Raw genomic sequence first — 23,256 nt, forward strand, 5'->3', positions numbered from 1 at the left:
TACCTATAGTTTAACAAATGACTGTACTTTATGACTGTACTCTACAGTTAAATAAAACAATAGTTACAAAACAGCAATCGACACGGCATGGTGACATTAGGGAAAGGCCTCTAGCACTGCTCAACACGCCTCAGCTAACAATTTAGTTACACCTCCCACACACGCAGTGACATCACCTGGTTTAAATGCTATTTCTAGAGACAGTATCTCTTTCATGATCACTATATGGACAGATTTACCCCCACTGTATTCACATCCTACTATTCCTTTGTCTGTACATTATGCCTTGAATATATTCTATCTGCTCCGTTTACTCTCTGTTCTGAACGTACTAGGCGTCTAGTTCTATTAGCCTTTAGCCGTACCCTTATCCTACTCCTCCTCTGTGCCTCTGGTGATGTAGAGGTTAATCCAGGCTCTGGTGTGTCTACCTCCACTCCCATCTCCCAGGCTCTCTCATTTGTTGACTTCTGCAACCGTAAAAGCCTTGGTTTCATGCATGTTCACATTAGAAGCCTCCTCCCTAAGTTTGTTTTATTCACTGCCCTAGCACACTCCACCAATCCGGATGTCCTAGCCGTGTCTGAATCCTGGTTTAGGAAGACCACCAAAAACCTTGAAATTTCCATTCCTAACAATAACATTTTCTGACTACATAGAACTGCCAAAGGGGGTGGTGTTGCAATTTACTGCAAAGATAACCTGCAGAGGTCTGTCTTACTATACAGGTCTGTACCAAAACAATTTGAGCTTCTACTTCTAAAAATGTACCTTTCCAGAAACAAGTCTCTCACCGTTGTTGCTTGCTATAGACCACCCTCTTCCCCCAGCTGTGCCCTCGACACCATATGTGATATGATTGCCCCCCATCTATCTTCTTCTGAGCTCGTGCTGCTAGGTGACCTAAACTGGGGCATGCTTAACACCCCAGCCATCCTACAATCTAAGCTTGATGCCCTCAATCTCACATTTATTAATTAACTTCTTAATGAACCTACCAGCTATAACCCCAAATACCCCAAATACGTAAACACAGGCACCCTCATAGATATCATCCAAACTAACTCACCCTCCAAATACACCTGCTGTTTTCACCCAAGATCTCAGCGATCACTGCCTCATTGCCTGCATCCATAATGAGCAAACGACCACCCCTCATCACTGTCAAACGCTCCCTAAAACACTTCTGCGAGCAGGCCTTTCTAATAGACCTGGCCGGGGTATCCTGGAATGACATTGAACTCATCCCGACAGTAGAGGATGCCTGGTTATTCTTTAAAAGTGCCTTCCTCACTCAAGCATGCCCCATTCAAAAAATGTAGAACCAGGAATAGATATAGCCCTTGGTTCACTCCAGACCTGTCTGCCCTTGACTAATGTGGCGTTCAGCATTAGCATCGAATAGCCCCCGTGATATGCAACTTTTCAGGGAAGTTAGGAACCAATATACACAGGCAGTTAGGAAAGCTAAGGCTAGCTTTTTTTAAACAGAAATATGCATCCTGCAGTACAAACTCAAAGTTCTTGGACACTGTAAAGTCCATGGATAATAAGAGCACCTCCTCCCAGCTACCCACTGTTCTGAGGCCAGGAAACACTGTTACAACCGACAAATCCACTATAATTGAGAATTTCAAGAAGCATTTCTCTACGGGTGGCCATGCTTTCCACCTGGCTACCCCTAGCCGGTCAACTGTCCGGCACCCTCCACAGCAACCCGCCCAAGCCCCCACCATTTCTCCTTCACCCATATCCAGATAGCTGATGTTCTGAAAGAGCTGCAAATTCTGCACCCCTACAAATCAGCCGGGCTAGACAATCTGGACCCTCTCTTTCTAAAATGATCTGCCGAAATTGTTGCAACCTCTATTACTAGCCTGTTCAACCTCTCTTTCGTATCGTATGAGATTCCCAAAGATTGGAAAGCTGCCGCGGTCATCCCCCTCTTCAAAGGGGGAGACACTCCAGACCCAAAATGCTACAGACCTATATCTATCCTACCCTGCATCTCTAAGGTCTAAGATTACTGACCATTTTGAATCACATCGTACCTTCTCCGCTATGCAATCTGGTTTCCGAGCTGGTCATGGGTGCACCTCAGCCACGCTCAAGGTCCTTAACAATATCATAACCGCCATCGATAAGAGACATTACTGTGCTGCCGGCTTTCGACTCTTGTCAATCACCACATTCTTATTTGCAGACACAACAGCCTTGGTTTCTCAAATGATTTCCTCGCCTGGTTCACCAACTACTTCTCTGATAGAGCTGTGTGTCAAATCGGAGGGCCTGTTGTCCGGACCTCTGGCAGTCTCTATGGGTGTGCCACAGGGTTCAATTCTCGGGCCGACTCTCTTCTCTGGTATACATCAATGATGTCGCTCTTGCTGCTGGTGATTCTCTGATCCACCTCTACGCAGACGACACCATTCTGTATACTTCTGGCCCTTCTTTGGACACTGGGTTAACTAACCTCCAGACAATCTTCAATGCCATACAACACTCCTTCCGTGGCCTCCAACTGCTCTTAAACGCAAATAAAACTAAATGCATGCTATTCAACCGATCTTTGCCCGCACCTGCCCGCCCATCCAGCATCACTTCTCTGGACGGCTCTGACTTAGAATACGTGGATAACTACAAATACCTAGGTGTCTGGCTAGACTGTAAACTCTCCTTCCAGACTCACATTAAGCATCTTCAATCAAAAATGAAATCTAGAATCGGCTTCATATTTCGCAACAAAGCTTCCTTCACTCATGCTGCCAACCATACCCTCGTAAAACTGACCATCCTACCGATCCTTGACTTCGGCGATGTCATCTATAAAATAGCCTCCAACACTCTACTCAGCAAACAAGATGTAGTCTATCACAGTGCCATCCATTTTGCCACCAAATCCCCATAAACTACTCACCACTGCGACCTATACACTCTCGTTGGCTGGTCCTCGCGTCATACTCGTCGCCAAACCCACTGGCTACAGGTTATCTACAAGTCTCTGCTAGGTAAAGCCCCACCCTATCTCAGCTCGCTGGTCACCATAGCAGCACCCACTCGTAGCACGCGCTCCAGCAGGTATTTCTCACTGGTCACCCCCAAAGTCAATTCCTCTTTGGTCGCCTTTCCTTCCAGTTCTCTGCTGCCACTGACTGGAACGAACTGCAAAAATCACTGAAGCCGGAGATTCCCATCTCCCTCACTAGCTTTAAGAACCAGCTGTCAGAGCAGCTCACAGATCACTGCACCTGTTCATAGCCCATCTGTATACAGCCCATCTATCTACCTCATCCCCATACTGTATTTATTTATTTATTTAGCTCCTTTTGCACCACAGTATCTCTATTTGCACATCCTTCTTTTGCACATCTACCATTCCAGTGTTTAATTGCCATATTGTAATTACTTCGCCACCATGGCCTATTTATTGCCTTAACTCTCTTATTTGACCCAATTTGCACTATATAGACTTTGTTTTCTTTTTTGTTTTGTTCATTCCATGTGTAACTCTGTGTTGTTGTATGTGTCGAACTGCTATGCTTTATCTTGGCCAGGTCGCAGTTGCAAATGAGAACTTGTTCTCAACTAGCTTACCTGGTTAAATAAAGGTGAAAAAAACAATGTATTCCACGGCCTTCGTCAGAGCTTTTGTGAGTTTTTATATTATCACCACGCATACAAATGGGGTTGGTTTCGAGGGAAAACAAATAAGTGCTACCAAATAAAACTATGTGCGTTTCATAAACATTCAAATAAAATGTGTACATAAAATGTATTAAACACAAACGCAAGTTTTCAAAAATCATTGTGTACAGCATAAGACAAACGTCAGAGAAATCTGAAACGGGGGCTTAATTCATATTCACATTTACAACATAACATACATAGGCATTTCATCATTAAGACCTTTAGGAAATAATGTCTGGAGGGTGAAAATCCCAAAACATTCTCTTTTGCTTAGAGTATTTTTTACATCACCTCCCCTGTCTGATATCTTAACTTTCTCTATGCCACAAAATATAAAGGTAGAAATGTCATGTTTCAGGTCATTAAAATGTACTGCGACTGGATAATCCTTGTCGTTTCTCCTGACTGAAATTTAACGTTCACAAATTCTCTATTTGAGAGAATGTCGTGGAATTGATGTAATCAAAAGGAGATTTTTACATTTCTTCAAAACAAGTAAACTTTCTTGTTTGATTACTGCAGTAATGGCTCAGACTTTCCATGTTGGCGTTTTGGTGGCATTGTCTCTCTGTTTTTAACAAAGGGATTTTTAACTTCTCTATACTGCAGTGCAAGAGAGAGAAAGTTTACCACCTGTCATTAAGACATAAAACCAGCCCAACTCCCACCCTCCTGTGGGAGAGAGGGGGTTTGCGCTATCTGTTGTCCTGTGATCCTCACCGAGAGAGTCATGACAACATCGTCTTTTTCACACGTTTCTAGCAACTAGGCCAGCTCAGTACGGCTTGGTTTGGAATGGCTCGTTACTGCTCATTTAGTGTAAAAAGCACCTATTTGTCCCTTCTCTACCATGCAGATTCTCTGAGAGACAGTAAGACTTCTCTGGCCCCCAGTACCATGAGTCTGATGTTGGAGAGGGGCATTGGGTCCCAGACCACACTGAGTGGAACAGAATTCCAACCAGCCATGGAGGAGCTGGAGGAAGCACTGGCTCTGTCCAACCTGGCCACACCTAAACATGGCAAGAGACTCCACATCCCTGAGGTCCGGATCCTGGATGCTCAGGTAATGCTGGTATATTAATCCATTTTTGTTATGGTGTTAAAGGCCCAATTCAGCCATTTTTATCTCAGTATAAAATCATTTATTGGTAACAATTAAGTAATAGTTTTTAATAAAAATGGTCATTTTTTAAATGTTTTTTTTAGCAAAACAATGTTTCTCAGGCAGTAATTTAGCTAGGACTGTCTGGGAGTGGTCTGAGTGGGGAGGGACCTAATAGGAGGGATATGTAATCAGAAATCTAGCTGGTATAGCTAGCTTTTTTTGTCAATGGTCTATTTAAAGTGCCTTCAGAAAGGTTGATTTATTCCACATTTTGTTGTCTTATAGCCTGATTCTAAATTAATAAAAAATGATGTTTACCCATCTACACACAATACCCCATAATGACAAAGTGAAAACATGTTTTTAGCAAATTTATTGAAAATGAAATATAGATATACGCTATATATACAAGGTACACTACCGTTCAAAAGTTTAGGGTCACTTCGAAATGTCCTTGTTTTTGAAAGAAAAGCACATTTTTTTGTCCATTAAAATAACGTCAATTTGATCATAAATACAGTGTAGACACTGTTAATGTTGTAAATGACTATTGAGCTGGAAACGGCTGATTTTTAATGGAATATCTATATAGGTGTACATTAGAATATCTACATAGGCATACAGGCGACTCTGGGATGCTGGCCTTCTAGGCAGAGTTGCAAAGAAAAAGCCATATCTCTGTCCAGTGTCTGTGTAATTTTGCCAGTCTGAGATATGGCTTTATCTTTGCAACTCTGCCTTGAACGTCAGAGTCGCCTCTTCACTGTTGACGTTGAGGCTGGTGTTTTGCGGGTACAATTTAATGAAGCTGCCAGTTGAGGACTTGTGAGTCGTCTGTTTCTCAAACCAGACACTCTAATGTACTTGTCCTCTTGCTCAGTTGTGCACTGGGGCATCCCACTCCTCTTTCTATTCTGGTTAGCGCCAGTTTGCACTATTTTGTGTAGGGAGTAGTACACAGCTTTGTACGAGATCTTCAGTTTCTTGGCAACTTCTCGTATGGAATAGCCTTCATTTCTCACAACAAGAATAGACTGAGTTTCAGAAGAAAGTTATTTGTTTCTGGCCATTTTGAGCCTGTAATCAAACCCACAAATGCTGATGTGCCAGATACTCAACTAGTCTAAATGTAAGGTTCTGCTTTTCTTTTCTTAGTCAACCTTGTGTTCTTTTTCTTTGTGTTCTGGAACGTAGCCCTGTCTTTCATTTTTGTTCATTGATTTGACCTGTGTTCATTTCTCACATGGTCTCATCAACTCCCTATTTAGTTCAGTTCTTTCTGTTTGAATGGTTGTGAGGCATTGTTTGTTTTTGCCTACCTGTGTTTGAATATTGCCAGCGACCACGATTCCTACCATCTGTGAAGGCTTAATAAACATCTGCTATCGTAACCCATAGCTCTCCTTCGTTGATACCCTTGCCTGGAAATTATGACGGGTCGCCTGGGAAATGTCAGGGATTTCTGATGCAATGCAGCAAATACATTTGAGCACAACCCCACTAACTTCGCCATACCAGGGGCACCTGCTCCTGCTGACTCCATATTCAGGTGTGGTATTCTGTAAGGGGTGCGTAACTGGTGGCAGGGAAGTCAGACGCAGGAGAGCAGAACTAGGTAATAGACGGAGCAGTTTAATTCCAAAACCAACGGCATCAAGAAAATAACAACTTGGGTACAAAACCAGTCAACATGTATACAAACACTTACAAACAAACAATACCAAAAAAAGACATGGGGGGAACAGAGCGTTAAATACACAACACGTAATGAGGGAATGAAAACCAGGTGTGTGGGAAAACAAGACAAATGAAAAATGGAACGGCGATGACTAGAAGATCGGTGACGTCGATCGCGAAACACTGCCCAAACAAGGAGATTAACTGACCTCTGCAGAAGTCGTGACATTCTCTGTTAAAACTGGTCCCCTACAGCCCTCTTCATCCTCCAGTCTCTACCCGCAGTGCGCCCCCACCGTTGGGTGTCGAAGGGGAACCTACCTACGCCATACGGGCCATCCTTGATTGCAAATGCCTGAGGTCGCATCCAGTCCACTCCTAGCCATGGGCCTGACGACCGGTCTTGGGTCCTTGACCAAGACATCCTCGACCCAAATATGATTTAGGCATTTCACCATGATTGTCCCGCTCCCCGACCTCGGGGTCAACCCCTGAACAGACCCATTGGACATCAGCCTCGACGCAGAATGTCGGGTCAGTCCACGACCTCGTCAAACCAGCCTGCCGGAACTGGCCCCCGAGGTAGGCGTCCTCCTCTGCTCCCCTGCCTGCTCCATCCTCCTGTGTCGTTGGGTCGTAAGGAGTCTCCCTTGTAGCCCTGTTTCTATGTGTTCTGGAACGTAGCTCTGTCTTTCATTTTTGTTCATTGTTTTCACCTGTGTAAAGATTTTAAATAAAGGTTTTAAAAAATCGGCCAAATCGGTGTACAAAAATACAGATTTCCGATTGTTATGAAAACTTGAAATTGGTCATAATTAATCGGCCATTCCGATTAATCGGTCGACCTCTAGTCAATGCCAAATTCCAAATTGCCTCTAGAAGAAACGTCAGCACAAGAACTTAATGAAATGGGTTTCCATGGTCGAGTAGCCGCAAACAAGCCTAAGATCACAATGCCAAGCGTCAGCTGGAGTGGTGTAAAGCTTGGCGTAATTGGACTCTGGAGTAGTGGAAATGCGTTCTCTGGAGCGTTGAATCATGCTTCACTATCTGGTTGTCCAATGGACAAATCTGTGTTTAGCAGATGCCAGAAGAAATCTACCTGCCCAAATGCGTAGTGACAACTGTAAAGCTTGGTGTAGGAGGAATAATTGTCTGGGATTTAGTTCCGGTGAAGTGAAATCTTAACGCTATTGCATACAATTACATTCTAAATGATTCTAGGCTTCCAACTTGGTGGCAACAGTTTAGGGAAGGCCCTTTACGGTTTCTGTTAGACAATGCCCAAGTGCACAAAGCGAGGTCCATACAGAAATGGTTTGTCAAGATCGGTGTGGAAGAACTTGACTGGCCTGCAGAGAGCCCTGAACGCAACTATATCGAACACCTTTGGGATGAATTGGAATGCCAACTGGGAGCCAGGCCTAATAATTTCCCGACCTCATTCATGCTCTTGTGGCTGCTCTCGCAGCAATTTCCAACTTCTAGTGGAAAGCCTCCCCAGAAGAGTGGAGGCTTTTTCCAGTAGCAGAGAAGGGGGACCAACTCTATATTAATGCCCATGATTTTGGAAGGAGATGTTCAAACAAGCAGGTGTCCACATACATTTGGTCATGTAGTGTATCTTATTTACATAAGTATTCACACCCCTGAGTCAATATGTGTCAGAATCACCTTTGGCAGCGTTTACAGCTGTGAGTCTTTCTGGGTAAGTCTTTAAGAGCTTTGTTATTTTTCAAATTCTTCAAGCTCTGTCAAGTTGGTTGTTGATCATTGCTAGCCAGCCACTTTCAAGTCTTGCCATAGATTTTCTAGCTAATTTAAGTCAAAAAGTTTCCCCCCCTCATCAATCTACAAACAATGCTCCATAATGTCAAAGCAAAAACAGGTTTTAGAAATGTTTGCAAATGTATTGAAAATTAAAACTGATATCAAATTTACATAAGTATTCAGACCCTTTACTCAGTTCTTTGTTGAAGCATCTTTGGCAGCAATTACAGCCTCGAGTCTTCTTGGGTATGACGCTACAAACTTGGCACACCTGTATTTGGGGAGTTTCTCCCATTCTTCTCTGCAGATCCTCTCAAGCTCTGTCAGGTTGGATGGGGTGCGTTGCTACAAAGCTATTTTCAGATCTCCAGAGATGTTAGATCGGGTTAAAATCCGGGCTCTTGCTGGTCCAGTCTAGGACATTCAGAGACTTGTCCCGAAGCCACTCCAGTGTTGTCTTGGCTGTGTGTTTAGGGTCGTTGTCCTGTTGAAAAGTGAACATTCGCCCCAGTCTGAGGTCCTAACCTGCTCCAGAGTGCTTTTCATCAAGGTTCGCTCGGTACCTTTCTCAGTTCATCCTACCCCTAGATCCTGACTAGTTTCCCAATCCCTGCCGCTGAAACACATCCCCACAGCATGATGTTGCCACCACGTTGCTTCAGCGTAGGGATGGTGCCAGATGTCCTGCAGACGTGACACTTGGCATTCAGGCCAAATAGTTCAATCTTGGTTTCATCATACCGGGAAAAATCTTGAGTCCTTTAGGCACCTTTTGGCAAACTCCAAGCGGTCTGTCATGGGCCTCTTTCTGAGGAGTGGCTTCCTTATGGCCACTCTACCATGCAGAGATGGTTGTCCTTCTGGAATGTCCCATCTCCACAGAGAAACTTTGGAGCTCTGTCAGAGTGACCATCAGGTTCAAATCAAATCAAATCAAATTTTATTTGTCACATACACATGGTTAGCAGATGTTAATGCGAGTGTAGCGAAATGCTTGTGCTTCTAGTTCCGACAATGCAGTGATAACCAACAAGTAATCTAACTAACAATTCCAAAAGAAACTACTGTCTTATACACAGTGTAAGGGGATAAGGAACATGTACATAAGGATATATGAATGAGTGATGGTACAGAGCAGCATACAGTAGATGGTATCGAGTACAGTATATACATATGAGATGAGTGTGTAGACAAAGTAAACAAAGTGGCATAGTTAAAGTGGCTAGTGATACATGTGTTACATAAGGATGCAGTCGATGTTGTAGAGTACAGTATATACATATGCATATGAGATGAATAATGTAGGGTAAGTAACATTATATAAGGTAGCATTGTTTAAAGTGGCTAGTGATATATATATATATATATATTTACATCATTTCCATCAATTCCCATTATTAAAATGGCTGGAGTTGGGTCAGTGTCAATGACAGTGTGTTGGCAGCAGCCACTCAATGTTAGTGGTGGCTATTTAACAGTCTGATGGCCTTGAGATAGAAGCTGTTTTTCAGTCTCTCGGTCCCAGCTTTGATGCACCTGTACTGACCTCGCCTTCTGGATGATAGCGGGGTGAACAGGCAGTGGTTCGGGTGGTTGATGTCCTTGATGATCTTTATGGCCTTCCTGTAACAACGGGTGGTGTAGGTGTCCTGGAGGGCAGGTAGTTTGCCCCCGGTGATGCGTTGTGCAGTCCTTGGTTACCTCCCGACCAAGGCCATTCTCCCATGATTGTTTAGTTTGGCCGGGCTGCAAGCTCTAGGAAGAGTCTTGGTGGTTCTAAAATTCTTCCATTTAAGAATGGTGGTCACTGTGTTCTTGGGGATCTTCAATGCTGCAGAAATGTTCTCATACCCTTTCCCAGATCTGCGCCTCAACACAGTCCTGTCTCGGAGCTCTACGGACAATTCCTTCGACCTCATTGCTTGGTTTTAGCTCTGAAGTGCACTGGCCCCTGTGTTCTCAGTTCTTAACCTTCTAACAGTATTAATCATGTGTTTGTAGGACTTATAGTTTTGAAACTGAAATGTACTTCATGAGGGTAGTATACAATGTTATGCGTTGTTTAGAAAATGCCACCAGAGGGCGTCAGAGTTTGATGTTAAAGAGTCTGTGCACACTTTAATGGCATTTGACATGGTTATGATTTCATTTAACTGTAATATTGTGACGCAGAGGTTGGTAAATTACATAACACCTGTTATAGCACCTGGTATGTAGACTCTTACGTAGTATGTAATATCATATTTGTCATGCAGACTGTGTAATAGCAGTTGTTATTAACAGTTGACATTCAATCATATGACAACAGGATGAACAGTCATCTAGAACACCCATTATAACTAGTTTTATATCATCTTGTGCTGTTACTCATAACAATTCCAAACTGCTTATGACACATGCTATAATGTGTTATTTAGCTGTTATAAAGGCTTTATGCCTGGTTCCTCTAGGTTTCTTCCTAGGTTCTGGCCTTTCTAGGGAGTTTTTCCTAGCCACTGTGCTTCTACATCTGCATGGCTTGCTGTTTGGGGTTTTGGCTGGGTTTCTGTACAGCACTTTGTGACATCGGCGGATGTAAAAAGGGCTTTATAAATACATTTGATTGATTGATATGCATTCATAAGGACACCTAAAGTAAAGTGTTACAAAGTCCATCATACTGACCAGGCAGTGTGCCATGGAACAGTTCTGTCGGCTGCCAAACTGCGTAGGATCTAGTTTCGGTGTGACGTCCCTCAGGATCCAGTGTGCAGAAAACTGTTCACAGTTGAGATGTTAATGAGATCGGCCTCAGTTCTTCAATGTTTTGTGGGGTAGATTTCGGTATGGGGACAACGGTAGTCTCTTTCCATTGTCCAGGGATGATAACTTATGGACCCGTTGATGATGTCCCAGAGAGGAACGCTGATCTCGCATGCAAACTCCTTCAATATTCTTGGAGGAATCATGTCTAGGCCAGGTGATTTATGACAGTTGATGGAGGCCAGTCTACTATACAGATCCCGCAATGAAATGGTGGGCAGTGAGGGGGCTGGCAGGAAAGGAGATAGAGCTGAATGTTTGAGGAGTGGAAATGACTAGGACATCTTGAGAAACTTTGTGTTGATGGCGTTTGCGATTGCCGACAAGTGCTGGCGATGGATTCCAGGAAAGTTCTTTTAAAGTTCTTTCGGTTAGCTTATTTTGCTGTGTTGCACATGGATTTTACTCTATAGTCAAAAAAATGGACTGATGGTAGCGCTCACCTTGTCTTCTCCAGACAAGCTTTTTTCCGGATGCCCCAAACAATCGGAAAGGGGATTCATCAGAGAAAATAACTTTACCCCAGTCCTCAGCAGTCCAATCCCTGTACCTTTTGCAGAATAGGTCCCTGTCCCTGATGTTTTTCCTGGAGAGAAGTGGCTTATTTGCTGCCCTTCTTGACACCAGGCCATCCTCAAAGTCTTCACCTCACTGTGCGTGCAGATGCACTCACACCTGCCTGCTGCCATTCCTGAGCAAGCTCTGTACTGGTGGTGCCCCGATCCCGCAGCTGAATCAACTTTAGGAGATGGTTCTGTAGCTTGCTGGACTTTCTTGGGCGCCCTGAAGCCTTCGTCACAACAATTGAACCTCTCTCCTTGAAGTTCTTGATGATCTGATAAATGGTTGATTTAGGTGCAATCTTACTGGCAGAAATATCCTTGCCTGTGAAACCCTTTTTGTGCAAAGCAATGATGATGGCTTGTGTTTCCTTGCAGGTAACCATGTTTGACAGAGGAAGAACAATGATTCCAAGCACCACCCTCCTTTTGAAGCTTCCAGTCTGTTATTCGAACTCAATCAGCATGACAGTGATCTCCAGCCTTGTCCTCGTCAACACTCACACCTGTGTTAACGAGAATCACTGACATGATGTCAGCTGGTCCTTTTGTGGCAGGGCTGGAATGCAGTGGAAATGTTTTGGGGGGATTCAGTTAATTTGCAAGGCAAAGAAGGACTTTGCAATTTATTGCAATTCATCTGATCACTCTTCATAACATTCTGGACTATATGTAGTAACTTCCGGGTTGGAGCGAGTGGTCGCATCGGCACTTCGCTCCCGCGGGTAGTATAACTTTTTCATTACATTTCATTATATTTCATTATAGCACAACGGTTTGATTTGTGTAATCTTAGCAATTTCTTCTCAGCTAGCTACATAGCCGTCTTTGTATCAAAGATAATTGCGTAATTATCGTATTTCGCCGTCCTAACGTAGTCTTCACTAGCCAGCTAGCTAACGTCCACTGATTAGCTGCACTGGAGAAACTATTACACTCAACTGAACGACTTGATTAGTGTAGTGTTAGCTAGCTACATAGCTGTCTTTACTGTCTTCGTATCTTCGTATCCAAGATAATTGTGTTGTTTAGGTTTAGAGTGTGTAGTCTTAGAGTGATTATCTTAATTTACCGAGGTTAGCTAGCCAGCTATTTGTCGTCCTTAACGTAGGAGACTCTGCTAGCTAGCCAACGCTAGCCAACGTCTTCTGAATAGAACTCAACAACCCGGTCGCATTCACAGGTAGTATCACATTTTCACTTCATTTCATTACAGTACAACGGTTTGATTTGTTTGATCGTAGCTAGCTACATAGCTAGCTACATAGCCGTCTGTGTATCAAAGATTCTTGCTACGTAGCTTAACTTTCTGAACATTCGAGACGTGTAGTCCACTTGTCATTCCAATCTCCTTTGCATTAGCGTAGCCTCTTCTGTAGCCTGTCAACTATGTGTCTGTTTATCCCTGTTCTCTCCTCTCTGCACAGACCATACAAACGCTCCTCACCGCGTGGCCGCGGCCACCCTACTCTGGTGGTCCCAGCGCGCACGACCCACGTGGAGTTCCAGGTCTCCGGTAGCCTCTGGAACTGCCGATCTGCGGCCAACAAGGCAGAGTTCATCTCAGCCTATGCCTCCCTCCAGTCCCTCGACTTCTTGGCACTGACGGAAACATGGATCACCACAGACAACACTGCTACTCCTACTGCTCTCTCTTCGTCCGCCTACGTGTTCTCGCACACCCCGAGAGCTTCTGGTCAGCGGGGTGGTGGCACCGGGATCCTCATCTCTCCCAAGTGGTCATTCTCTCTTTCTCCCCTTACCCATCTGTCTATCGCCTCCTTTGAATTCCATGCTGTCACAGTTACCAGCCCTTTCAAGCTTAACATCCTTATCATTTATCGCCCTCCAGGTTCCCTCGGAGAGTTCATCAATGAGCTTGATGCCTTGATAAGCTCCTTTCCCGAGGACGGCTCACCTCTCACAGTTCTGGGCGACTTTAACCTCCCCACGTCTACCTTTGACTCTTTCCTCTCTGCCTCCTTCTTTCCACTCATCTCCTCTTTTGACCTCACCCTCTCACCTTCCCCCCCTACTCACAAGGCAGGCAATACGCTCGACCTCATCTTTACTAGATGCTGTTCTTCCACTAACCTCATTGCAACTCCCCTCCAAGTCTCCGACCACTACCTTGTATCCTTTTCCCTCTCGCTCTCATCCAACACCTCCCACACTGCCCCTACTCGGATGGTATCGCGCCGTCCCAACCTTCGCTCTCTCTCCCCCGTTACTCTCTCCTCTTCCATCCTATCATCTCTTCCCTCCGCTCAAACCTTCTCCAACCTATCTCCTGATTCTGCCTCCTCAACCCTCCTCTCCTCCCTCTCTGCATCCTTTGACTCTCTATGTCCCCTATCCTCCAGGCCGGCTCGGTCCTCCCCTCCCGCTCCGTGGCTTGATGACTCATTGCGAGCTCACAGAACAGGGCTCCGGACAGCCGAGCGGAAATGGAGGAAAACTCGCCTCCCTGCGGACCTGGCATCCTTTCACTCCCTCCTCTCTACATTTTCCTCCTCTGTCTCTGCTGCTAAAGCCACTCTCGCGTCTTGTGACGGCCGGCCGCCCAACAACCTGCCCGCTTGACCCTATCCCCTCCTCTCTTCTCCAGACCATTTCCGGAGACCTTCTCCCTTACCTCACCTCGCTCATCAACTCATCCCTGACCGCTGGCTACGTCCCTTCCGTCTTCAAGAAAGCGAGAGTTGCACCCCTTCTGAAAAAACCTACACTCGATCCCTCCGATGTCAACAATTACAGACCAGTATCCCTTCTTTCTTTTCTCTCCAAAACTCTTGAACGTGCCGTCCTTGGCCAGCTCTCCCGCTATCTCTCTCAGAATGACCTTCTTGATCCAAATCAGTCAGGTTTCAAGACTAGTCATTCAACTGAGACTGCTCTCCTCTGTATCACGGAGGCGCTCCGCACTGCTAAAGCTAACTCTCTCTCCTCTGCTCTCATCCTTCTAGATCTATCGGCTGCCTTCGATACTGTGAACCATCAGATCCTCCTCTCCGGTGCGGCCCACGCTTGGATTGCGTCCTACCTGACAGGCCGCTCCTACCAGGTGGCGTGGCGAGAATCTGTCTCCTCACCACGCGCTCTCACCACTGGTGTCCCCCAGGGCTCTGTTCTTGGCCCTCTCCTATTCTCGCTATACACCAAGTCACTTGGCTCTGTCATAACCTCACATGGTCTCTCCTATCATTGCTATGCAGACGACACACAATTAATCTTCTCCTTTCCCCCTTCTGATGACCAGGTGGCGAATCGCATCTCTGCATGTCTGGCAGACATATCAGTGTGGATGACGGATCACCACCTCAAGCTGAACCTCGGCAAGACGGAGCTGCTCTTCCTCCCGGGGAAGGACTGCCCGTTCCATGATCTCGCCATCACGGTTGACAACTCCATTGTGTCCTCCTCCCAGAGCGCCAAGAACCTTGGCGTGATCCTGGACAACACCCTGTCGTTCTCAACCAACATCAAGGCGGTGGCCCGTTCCTGTAGGTTCATGCTCTACAACATCCGCAGAGTACGACCCTGCCTCACACAGGAAGCGGCGCAGGTCCTAATCCAGGCACTTGTCATCTCCCGTCTGGATTACTGCAACTCGCTGTTGGCTGGGCTCCTGCCTGTGCCATTAAACCCCTTCAACTCATCCAGAACGCCGCAGCCCGTCTGGTGTTCAACCTTCCCAAGTTCTCTCACGTCACCCCGCTCCTCCGTTCTCTCCACTGGCTTCCAGTTGAAGCTCGCATCCGCTACAAGACCATGGTGCTTGCCTACGGAGCTGTGAGGGGAACGGCACCTCAGTACCTCCAGGCTCTGATCAGGCCCTACACCCAAACAAGGGCACTGCGTTCATCCACCTCTGGCCTGCTCGCCTCCCTACCACTGAGGAAGTACAGCTCCCGCTCAGCCCAGTCAAAACTGTTCGCAGCTCTGGCCCCCCAATGGTGGAACAAACTCCCTCACGACGCCAGGACAGCGGAGTCAATCACCACCTTCCGGAGACACCTGAAACCCCACCTCTTTAAGGAATACCTAGGATAGGATAAGTAATCCCTCTCACCCCCCCTTAAGATTTAGATGCACTATTGTAAAAGTGACTGTTCCACTGGATGTCATAAGGTGAATGCACCAATTTGTAAGTCGCTCTGGATAAGAGCGTCTGCTAAATGACTTAAATGTAAATGTAAATGTAATGTAAATTGCCATCATACAAACTGAGGCAGCAGACTTTGTGAAAATTAATATATATGTCTTTCTCAAAACTTTTGGCCACTCTTTTTTTTAACCTTTATTTAACCAGGTAGGCTAGTTGAGAACAAGTTATCATTTACAACTGCGACCTGGCCAAAATAAAGCATAGCAGTGTGAACAGACAACAACACAGAGTTACACATGGAGTAAACAATGAACAAGTCAATAACACAGTATAAAAAATAAAAAAATGAGTCTATATACATTGTGTGCAAAAGGTATGAGGAGGTAGGCAGATTAACACTGGAGTGATAAATGATCAGATGGTCATGTGCAGGTAGAGATACAGGTGTGCAAAAGAGCAGAAAAGTAAATAAATAAAAACAGTATGAGGATGAGGTAGGTAAATTGGGTGGGCTATTTACCGATGGACTATGTACAGCTGCAGCGATCGGTTAACTGCTCAGATAGCAGATGTTTAAAGTTGATGAGGGAGATAAAAGTCTCCAACTTCAACGATTTTTGCAATTCGTTCCAGTCACAGGCAGCAGAGAACTGGAAGGAAAGGCGGCCAAATAAAGTGTGGCTTTAGGGATGATCAGTGAGATACACCAGCTGGAGCGCGTGCTACGGGTGGGTGTTGCCATCGTGGCCAGTGAACTGAGATAAGGCGGAGCTTTACCTAGCATGGACTTGTAGATCACCTGGAGCCAGTGGGTCTGGCGACGAATATGTAGCGAGGGCCAGCCGACTAGAGCCTACAGATCGCAGTGGTGCGTGGTATATGGTGCTTTAGTAACAAAGCGGATGGCACTGTGATAAACTGCATCCAGTTTGCTGAGTAGACTATTGGAAGATATTTTGTTGATGACATCGCTGAAGTCAAGGATTGGTAGGATAGTCAGTTTTACTAGGGTAAGTTTGGCAGCGTGAGTAAAGGAGGCTTGGTTGCAGAATAGAAAGCCGATTCTGGATTTGATTTTGGATTGGAGATGTTTGATATGAGTCTGGAAGGAGAGTTTACAGTCTAGCCAGACACCTAGGTACTTATAGATGTCCACATATTCTAGGTCGGAACCATCCAGGGTGTTGATGCTAGTCGGGCGTGCGGGTGCAGGCAGCGAACGGTTGAAAAGCATGCATTTGGTTTTACTAGCGTTTAAGAGCAGTTGGAGGCCACGGAAGGAGTGTTGTATGGCGTTGAGGCTCGTTTGGAGGTTAGATAGCACAGTGTCCAAGGAAGGGCCAGAAGTATACAGGATGGTGTCGTCTGCGTAGAGGTGGATCAGGGAATCGCCCGCAGCAAGAGCAACATCATTGATATATACAGAGAAAAGAGTCGGCGCGAGAATTGAACCCTGTGGCACCCCCATCGAGACTGCCAGAGGACCGGACAACATGCCCTCTGATTTGACACACTGAACTCTGTCTGAAAAGTAGTTTGTGAAGCAGGCAAGGCAGTCATTAGAAAAACCGAGGCTACTGAGTCTGCCGATAAGAATATGGTGATTGACAGAGTCGAAAGCCTTTGCCAGGTCGATGAAGACGGCTGCACAGTACTGTCTTTTATCGATGGTGGTTATGATATCATTTAGTACCTTGAGCGTGGCTGAGGTGCACCCGTCACCGCCTCGGGAAACCAGATTGCACAGCGGAGAAGATACGGTGGGATTCGAGATGGTTAGTGATCTGTTTGTTGATTTGGCTTTTGAAGACCTTAGATAGGCAGGGCAGGATGGATATACAGTGGGGCAAAAAAGTATTTAGTCAGCCACCAATTGTGCAAGTTCTCCCACTTAAAAAGATGAGAGAGGCCTGTAATTTTCATCATAGGTACACTTCAACTATGACAGACAAAATGAAGGAAAAAAAATCCAGAAAATCACATTGTAGGATTTTTAATGAATTTATCTGCAAATTATGGTGGAAAATAAGTATTTGGTCAATAACAAAAGTTTATCTCAATACTTTGTTATATACCCTTTGTTGGCAATGACAGAGGTCAAACATTTTCTGTAAGACTTATTTCTGGAGAGATTCCTTTTTAAAATTAGAAGTTCGAACTGTTTGGGTATGGACCTGGAAAGTATGACATTACTTTGCAGGCTATCTCTGCAGTAGACTGCAACTCCACCTCCTTTGGCAGTTCTCTCTTGACGGAAAATGTTATAGTTGGGTATGGAAATCTCCAAATTTTTGCTGGCCTTCCTAAGCCAGGATTCAGACACAGCAAGGACATCAGGGAATACGGTAGCAACGGAGTGCGAGTGCAATATCAAATGTAATATTTGATGCTTTCTCCGCACTCAAGAACGTACTCAATAGAACACTCGTGGAGAACAAACTCTGAGCATGAAAGTGTAGAAGCACGGTTGTATGAGAAACACCCTTAAGTACACACGGCCGGAACAGTGAAACTGCGAATGGCTCATTAAGTCCATGATATAGCTATAGCATAGCAGCTGTCGAAAGCTGTGGATGCTGGAAACCCTTGGGTGAAGAGGTCAAGTGAAGGGTTGTGTTGTTCATATGAATTGTGTGTGTTTTAACGCTATTGTTGACAGAATGGTTGTGTGGTATAGGATGTGATTTTGTTTTTTTGTCCCTGAGGGGAAATTCTTGGAAAATGCTACTTGTTCAAGAGACTTAATGGGATAATAGGTTAGCCGGTCATGTTCGTGGCTAATGGATAACTGGATTAAGGCTGGAGTTCAGGAGATTTGGAATACGTTTATTTGTACGACGTTATTGTAAACAAGCTGTAGAATTCACGGCGTGATAGCATTCTTGGCATTCGTTCATTTTCTCTCTTTCTCTCACACACCCCCCTACCCCTTACCACCTCCCCTATCTCTCTCTCTCTGTCCCTCTCACTGTCTCCCCATTTTCCCCTCCTATCTCCCTCTTTCTCTCCCTCCCCCTCCAGGAGGTGTGTTCCAGGTCTCCCTCTCTCTGCAGTCTGAGAGCCAGGGAACAGCTTGTGGTGGAGCTGAAGAAGGCCAACGGCAGCCTGGGTATAAGTGTAGCTGTGAGTAAATCTATATATGTTACAGTAGTGCTTCCCAACTCCACACCTTGGCCATGCCATAGAAACAGAATAACTAGAACGTGTACCCATGAGTGTTCCAGTCAAATTGCTTTGTCGCTTCTAGTAATTATATTCCTCATTTCCACCTATAATACTACTACTGTCTCAGTCACACCAATCTACAGTACACATTCTTCTATAGGGTGGAGGTTAGTGGTCAGGCTAGGGTTTAGGTTTAGGGGTCATGATCAAAACAATCCCTAGGTGCCTTTGCCTAGCCCCTACTCGCAGTCTCCTATACTTAATGCAGTATGTTATAGGTTCTCTATAGGGGAGTCAAGTGTTAGTTTTAGAGGCAGTAGTCTGAGGCTAGGGACAGGGGTAGAAGCTATGATATAATATATACAGTACAGTATGCGATACAGTATGTGTTGTGCCCTACAGGGTGGAATGAACACCTGTGTTCGTTACGAGGGGATATACATCAAGAGTCTGGTGCCAGGGGCCGCTGCTGAGCAGGATGGGCGCATTCAGATAGGTAACCAGACATCACTCCTCAACCAATACCTGACTAGCTTCCACACATTCAAATAGGTAACCAGACATCACTCCTCAACCAATACCTGACTAGCTTCACACATTCAAATAGGTAACCAAACATCACTCCTCAACCAATACCTGACTAGCTTCACACATTCAAATAGGTAACCAGACATCACTCCTCAACCAATACCTGACTAGCTTCACACATTCAGATAGGTAACCAGACATCACTCCTCAACCAATACCTGACTAGCTTCACACATTCAAATAGGTAACCAGACATCACTCCTCAACCAATACCTGACTAGCTTCACACATTCAGATAGGTAACCAGACATCACTCCTCAACCAATACCTGACTAGCTTCACACATTCAAATAGGTAACCAGACATCACTCCTCAACCAATACCTGACTTGCTTCACACATTCAGATAGGTAACCAAACATCACTCCTCAACCAATACCTGACTAGCTTCACACATTCAAATAGGTAACCAAACATCACTCCTCAACCAATACCTGACTAGCTTCACACATTCAAATAGGTAACCAAACATCACTCCTCAACCAATACCTGACTAGCTTCACACATTCAAATAAGTAACCAAACATCTCTCCTCAACCAATACCTGACTAGCTTCACACATTCAAATAGGTAACCAAACATCACTAATCAACCAATACCAGACTAGCTTCACACACTCAAATAGGTAACCAGACATCACTAATCAACCAATACCAGACTAGCTTCACACACTCAAATAGGTAACCAGACATCACTAATCAACCAATACCAGACTAGCTTCACACACTCAAATAGGTAACCAGACATCACTAATCAATCATGTGCGTATGTATGACAGGTGACCGACTGCTGGAAGTTGATGGGTCCAACCTACGAGGTGTAACACACAAACAGGCCGTGGAGTGCCTGAAGAAGACTGGAGAGGTACGATGCACGCACACACATCTTTCTCTCGCTCTTTAGTCTCGCCTCTCTTTAGTTCTCTCTCCTTCTCTCTTGGCAGTGGTAGTGCAAACCATATGTTTACAGCTGTTGTTATTTTAGCCTTTGCTAATGAGCTTTAGCCTCAGCCTTTAGGCTTGCTGACGTCAGCATGCTCTACACTGACACCTGGGCCACATCTCTAACATAGTGTTGACAGACAGCTTAGCTTAGCCCAGTCACCCCCTGTCCAATCACTGGGTTACGTAACTCCCAGATTCCAGGACAAAAACAAATAACATAACAAATCTAGCTATTTTCTCACATGACTTCACGAGCATAATGAGTATCTAAACAGCACTGTCTTAACCCTTTCTCCCTATTGTCGGACAGAATGCTGTGATTTTAGCTGTTTTGTTTTTTCTGTGTGTGTGTGTGTGTGTGTGTGTGTGTGTGTGTGTGTGTGTGTGTGTGTGTGTGTGTGTGTGTGTGTGTGTGTGTGTGTGTGTGTGTGTGTGTGTGTGTGTGTGTGTGTGTGTGTGTGTGTGTGTGTGTGTGTGTGTGTGTGTGTGTGTGTGTGTTAGGTGGTGAGTCTGCTTTTAGAGAGGGAGCCCCAGGTGGTGTTGGGGGCAGGAGCAAATCGCCCCCGCTCAGCTTCACAGAGCCAATCAGGAAGTCTCAGGAGAGACAGCTCCATGGAGATGACCTTGAGTGGCAAGACCAAGGACTACAGCTTTGTCACTGATGGTGAGAGGAGAGGGCACACACACACAAACACAAAGGCACACAACCAGGCAGACACACACAGACTCCCCCGAGGTGGCTGTGACTTATCTGACAGCTACATTGTGTTGGCTGTCACAGACAGCCCCGACACACCCCCAGTCCCCTGAGAGCTGCCACACTGATGCCTTATAGCTCAGTGTGTGTCTGCACGTGCGCGTGTGTCAGCATGTGCGTATGCATGCGTCTGTACATATGTACAGACCTCGGTCTTGGTTTTACTGTTTCCACACATTCCAGTCTGGTGGAGTGCTACAATGAAATGGAATGAGTTGAACAGCAGAAAATGCTTGTTGGTGCATGTAAATAATGATGTGAAGCTGAATCACCCTCCCCCTCTCTCAAACACTCTGAAAATAATGATGACCCTTTGCGCTCTTCTCAGACAACACTCTGGAGGTGCTGTTGAAGAAGAGCCTGTGTGGTTTGGGCTTCAGCTTCTACATCAGTGAGTTGAACAGTGGTTGTGACCAGGGCAGCAGTGTGGTGCGGATCAAAACCCTTTTCCAGGGTCAACCAGCCAAGGAGTCAGGACAGATCAGAGAAGGAGACGTCATATTGGCTGTTAATGGACAATGGGTTAAAGGCCTCAGCTACCAGGTACACAATGTCTTTCTTGTACAAATCTCTTTATCTTTGTCCTTCAAGCCAGATATGAAGAATTGTGTCCTGTTGGTGAGTGTGAATGAGTTAGCATTGTATTGAGATTAGGTTGTGAATGTCAGGGTTCGGTGTTAAATATTTTCATATGTTGGCGTGCCTTGCTGAATCTGGGAGGGGGGAGGCAGGGTGGTCTACTGATGAGGCGCGAGAGCGTCACCAATGGCGTTCTTTGTCTTTTTGTATGTTCTTTTAACGAATTATGATTTGGCGCACAGATTATTTTAACGAGTGATGATTTCGTGGATGTGGTGCTTTTAACCAGAGAGTTTGGGTAGTTCCGTTCGTGTCATCTAGGTATCTAGCTAGTGCATGCAATATTTGGTTGTAGTTTCTGAAAAGAGGTTTAGTTTAGTGTTAGAATGCAGTGCGCCTCTCTGTATGTTAGCTCCGTGCTTTATTCAGCATTCTCTCTCTACCTCCTTTGCTCTCTGTGCCACATCACAGTTAATCCCCTAATCTGATCTATCAGAAATGAACTCTGCACGTCTCACCTATGGCTCTGAACTATGGATTCCACAGCGGTCGGACTGAGACGGCAGTGTCGTTAACATGCAAATGAGCTGTTGTCATGGGAATGCTTGGTGGCAAAGGGGTACTGCATGTGTCTGTGGCCCGCCAAAATAACCATACACATTTACGTTAGTGCACAAAGTACGTTGACAAATAAATGCAGCAGATACGGAGAACTCCCGAACAATATGCCCCTGTCCTCCCCAGCAGACTGAACCACACACATACCAAAAAAATTCCTTGTACTGACCCTTGACCGCTCATCCACAGAGGGTGTTGTTCCTGCTCCGTGGGCCTCCGTCTGAGGTCCACCTGACTGTCTGCAGACCTGCTCTTGGAGTACTGTCTCAACTGGATGCTGACACACTGGTGAGTACACACACACACACTCACACACAGAGAGAAACAGGCTCACAGATATATAGACACATGCACACACACTGAGCACTGAGAATTGAGCACTGAGTGGTATCTCTCTCTTTAAATAGGTTCCTTTCTTGTCTCCAAACCGTGGGGTGAGGTCCAAGTCTCTAGACATCAGGCTTGGGGAAGATTATAGCCAGCTGCTCAAGCTACAGGCATACCAGAACCGTCAGTACAACCAGGAAAACCAGGCCCAAAAGGAGCCAATGCAGACATCACAAGCCCAGGACCAAGCCTCCAGGCAGGCCAGACAAACGGACAAATCCCCTGAGCCCTCTGGAGGTTCGAAGACTCAACAGAGTCAGGATAGTCAAGACAGTGAGATGGACGCAGCCGAGAACCAGCCTTCCTCACCCTCTCCCTCACCCCCTTCCCCCATCTCCCTCGCCAGCATAAGTGACGCAGGAGACAGTGAAGAGTTGTCGGTTGTGGACGAGGAAGGTTCCGAAGAATTGAGCTCGGCATCTGTCGGGGCCAAGACCAGTACTAGTCCCGTGTACACCAGGTAACGTTAATGTAACATTTTAAGTACAGAATAAATTATTGATTGCTG

At 45.5% G+C, this 23,256-nt stretch overlaps 1 protein-coding gene across 3 annotated transcripts in view; it reads left to right on the top strand.

Moving 5' to 3' along the window:
• LOC124041461 (tyrosine-protein phosphatase non-receptor type 20-like) overlaps positions 1–23,256 on the top strand; it is a 109,244-nt gene that overhangs the window by 59,860 nt on the left and 26,128 nt on the right. For all 3 annotated transcript variants that reach the window (XM_046359065.1, XM_046359066.1, XM_046359067.1), the window contains 8 exons: positions 4,544–4,752; positions 18,733–18,834; positions 19,279–19,372; positions 20,242–20,327; positions 20,909–21,071; positions 21,493–21,707; positions 22,551–22,649; positions 22,769–23,208. In XM_046359065.1, coding sequence (XP_046215021.1) covers positions 4,544–4,752; positions 18,733–18,834; positions 19,279–19,372; positions 20,242–20,327; positions 20,909–21,071; positions 21,493–21,707; positions 22,551–22,649; positions 22,769–23,208 — 1,408 coding nt within the window. The remainder of the gene's footprint in view (positions 1–4,543; positions 4,753–18,732; positions 18,835–19,278; positions 19,373–20,241; positions 20,328–20,908; positions 21,072–21,492; positions 21,708–22,550; positions 22,650–22,768; positions 23,209–23,256) is intronic.

This window comes from Oncorhynchus gorbuscha, linkage group LG08 (genome assembly GCF_021184085.1).
Source record: "Oncorhynchus gorbuscha isolate QuinsamMale2020 ecotype Even-year linkage group LG08, OgorEven_v1.0, whole genome shotgun sequence".
NCBI classification, from domain to species: Eukaryota; Metazoa; Chordata; class Actinopteri; order Salmoniformes; family Salmonidae; genus Oncorhynchus; species Oncorhynchus gorbuscha.